Source organism: Ichthyophthirius multifiliis, assembly GCF_000220395.1.
Source record: "Ichthyophthirius multifiliis unplaced genomic scaffold scaff_1120509251401, whole genome shotgun sequence".
Classification (NCBI taxonomy): Eukaryota; Ciliophora; class Oligohymenophorea; order Hymenostomatida; genus Ichthyophthirius; species Ichthyophthirius multifiliis.
The window spans coordinates 39,687-43,531 of record NW_004085909.1 but is presented as its reverse complement, the minus strand read 5'-3'; the positions used below and the strand labels follow the sequence as shown (position 1 = coordinate 43,531).

General features: G+C 18.2%; 1 protein-coding gene across 1 annotated transcript, besides 6 other annotated features; it reads left to right on the top strand. All coding sequences in view use genetic code 6, as the record gives it.

Moving 5' to 3' along the window:
* Window positions 1–8: 8 nt before the first annotated feature.
* On the top strand, window positions 9–1,488 carry IMG5_196850 (hypothetical protein; the record flags this gene model as incomplete). Its single annotated transcript, XM_004024210.1, has 2 exons — window positions 9–282; window positions 1,088–1,488. The coding sequence occupies 2 exons, from the start codon at window positions 9–11 to the stop codon at window positions 1,486–1,488; spliced, it is 675 nt and encodes a 224-aa protein (XP_004024259.1).
* Window positions 1,489–2,477: 989 nt separating this feature from the next.
* Window positions 2,478–2,525: a microsatellite.
* Window positions 2,478–2,537: a microsatellite.
* Window positions 2,485–2,528: a microsatellite.
* Window positions 2,538–3,328: 791 nt separating the features above from the next.
* Window positions 3,329–3,382: a microsatellite.
* Window positions 3,348–3,391: a microsatellite.
* Window positions 3,392–3,731: 340 nt separating this feature from the next.
* Window positions 3,732–3,780: a microsatellite.
* Between the last annotated feature and the right edge of the window lie 65 nt (window positions 3,781–3,845).

The window sequence follows — 3,845 nt, the reverse complement described above, 5'->3', positions numbered from 1 at the left end:
TTAAAAAAATGAAAGATTCAGTAAAATCACCTTAATTATTATCATGGTACGATTAAAATAGAGAATTTGCAGGAAAATACATAGTAATAATTTTAGTGGCAGTTACCTAAGGAATATCAGCTTTATCAGATCTTTCTTTAAGTTTTTTATATAAAGATGATTTTAAAATGTCTCCAGCCTAAGTTGCTGTAACATAAGGATTTATAGGCCTTCCTTGGATTTTTAAACCAATATGGGGCATAATAAGTGACACAATTCCAATATTTGGATAAAGAAGAAAGAGTTATATTATATTATTTTCATTTATATCATTTATAGATTGGATGTTTTTGGCTTTTTATGTAACAGAATAAAATACAGGAATATTAGTTTTATTTATGATTTAATTAAGTACAGCTTTTTGCAACGTAGTAGGAGAAGCACTTATAGTAGAACTTTCATAATTAAAAAGCAAAAAATTTAATCTAACTGATGAATAATAATAAAGTGAAGCAGCTTCAAATGTATCACTTTTTTTGGAGTTAAAAGCTGTGGTGTAAAAAAAAACATTGATATATAAATAATAATTTTTTTTAAATGCATATATAGACATTAGCAACTGCCTATTTAGGAGGTTATTTGCTTTAAAAATACGAAAAACATAAAATATTTGCTATTACAGGAATATTTCCTTTACTTTTGTGTTTGGCAAGCATAATGATGAAGAATGAATAAAAACAAAAAGCAGATATAGGTACAAACAATAAATCTTCATTATAAAAAGAGAAATCGAATTTGAAAAAATTCTTCTGGTTTCTAAGAAAACCATAAATATATAAACCTATAGTCTTTATTTTAATGTTTATGATGACTCCTACAAGTTCTGGTAGTATGTTCTTTTTTTACACAAATATATTAAAATTTTAGCCTTAATTTTTGGGATAAATAAAATTTATTCATGCTTTTGGATCTATATTAGCAATTTTTATATATAATAAATTTTTAAAATACGTCTAATTTATAAAATAATTCACTTGGTCAACTTTTTTATGTGTAATTGTTGGACTTTCATAAATTTTACTTGTTACAAGATATAATTTGATTTTAGGTATTCCTGATAAGCTCTTTTGTATTGGAGATTCCATTTTTATTTAAGTTATTGGTGAACTTAATACTATGCCTATTCTTGTCTTAGCTTGCAGAATGTGTCCGAAAAGTATCGAAGGTACTATGTATGCTATGATTATGAGTACCATTAATTTAGGAAATAGTCTCTCACTTTAATTAGGAGGTATTATAACATATTATTTAGGAATTAATGAATATAATTTTGATAATTTGTGGATCCTAATTGTTATAGCTAATATTACTACTGCTATGCCTCTTGTTTTTATTAATATGATTTCTATTAAGTAAGATAATAATCTTGAAGAAGATGATATTTAAGTCATAGAAGAAAAATAAGCATTAATTAGTTCTAATAAAAATGATGATGAAATGATTATTTGATTTTATATATTTTAGTAATTTTCATTATCATTTTTTTTATATATATTATAAATAAAGTTATATTTTAATCATTAATTCTTATATAGATTTATAAACTCTGATCTTTTACTTTTATTGATTTTAAGTTAATTTTTTTTATTTTTTAAAATAAAAACCTTATATAATTAAAAACAAAATGAAATTTTTTATTTTTAATTTATGATTATAATTTAATTTTTTTTTGTATAATCATTAAATATAAATTAAATAACTAAATACTTTTAATATATATATAAAAAATAATAGTTTAATAATATAATTTTTAGCAACAAAATATATAATAAATATTAAATCTTATTAAAAAAGATTTAAAAATAAAAATAAAAATAATTTAATTATATTCGCAAAAAACTATAAATATTTTATATAAAAATAAAATAAATCATTCAACTGCTGGCTAATCATTTTCTTCGTTATCGGCTTAAATTAAATAAAAACTTTCTACTAATTTAGAATTTTCAGGGCTAAAATTTTATTATTATTATCTTTTCTTTTAAATAATTTAATAAGCATTCTAATATAGTGAGTAGTTTTATAAATTAATATTTATCATATTCATTAAAATTTAGATTAATTAAACAGTTTAAAAATAAGTGTATCTTTAAAATATAATCCAGGTATTATTAACTTTTCCACCTAACTCTGTGATTTTTTAATTAAATGAAATAACAGAATTTTTAATTTTTAAGTAATACAAATTATTTATTTTAAATATTTATAATCTATTCATTAAACTATCTTTAAAATCTTAAAATTCTTGAATTTTAATACCTTTATAAACAACTATTGAATTCAAGAATTTTTTCCAAACCAAGAATCCTTTAATACCGACAATTTACATCTATTTAAAAAAATGTTTAATTATTATATTAAATAAAAATAAAATATAATTTTTTTTATTATATAAATTAATAATTGTATAATTATATAAATATAAATAAAAATAAATAATATAATTATATATATATTATATATATTTATATATACATATATATAATATACTAATTTATTTTTTTAAAAATTACTTTTAAAATTATTTTATTGTCATCTTCATATTTTTATTAGAAATTATCTTGAACAATATCTAATGTTTATTAAGGTAATAATGAATTAAATCCTTCTTCTATATTTATTAGTGCTATTTTTAACGTTTTTTTAGGCCAACATTTTGTCGTTTCATAAATTTAATTTATACTTCCAAAATAACTTTATTATTTTGGAGGGAAATGTACATTTATAAAATCTTTCATAAATTTATAATAATCTTTAGTAACATGTTCATAATTTCCTTAATACTTTTCTAAAACTTTCTAAGAAAGTACATTTTCAGTAATTTTTTTTTTTTCTTAATAAAATTATTTAGCAATTTAAAATAATCCTTCCCCAAGCCCTATATCTTCTTATATTTAGTGATTTTTATTTAAAAATTTTGCTGCTATTTCAAGCAATGCATGCTTTATTTCTTCTGTATTTGGTTATGATTTTAATTATTACCATACACTAATGGCTGATTCATAAAATGTTTTAAGCTAATATTCCAGTTTAGTTTAATTGTAATATTTTGAGAATCTTTTTACACAACCATGAAATTCATCAAAATTTTAATATATTCCATTGTTTAAAGGAACATTATGTATTATCCATTATAAAGCGAATTACCTTAACATTGCTACTTAGCAACCTTCTTGCTTGTTTTTTTATTTTATTGAAAGAATATAACTAATATTTTTCTTATATACATCTATTGTCTAATCAATATAGTCTAAAAGATTAATGAATACAACATCAGCTATTTACATTATATTTATTTAATTTAGCTTTTTTTTATTTTTAATATTTATATTTTTTATTTATTATCTTTATAATATAATTAATATTTGATGCAGAAATTAAAATAATTTTTTTAAAAATAATAATAAATGACGAATATAACGCCAAAATTACTTATTAATAAATAATAATATACTAATATATTATTTATTATAATGATATGCACATGTGCTTATATATTTTGTATAAATTAGATTTTTTTATTTTTATAAATAAAACTTATTTATTTTATTAAAAAACGAATTGATATTTAATATAAGTAATTAAATATATTAGTTTTTAATAATATCCAAAAAATAAAATTATTCATTAATTATAAATTAAATTTTAATCTAATGAAAAAATGCACATATAAATAAATTTAATTGTATTATTTTTTTACACATATTTATAAAATTTTTAAATATCATTATAAATTTTTTATTTTAATTATTATAATTTCTATATATTTTCTAAAAATAAAAATAATAATAAAAATAATTATTAAT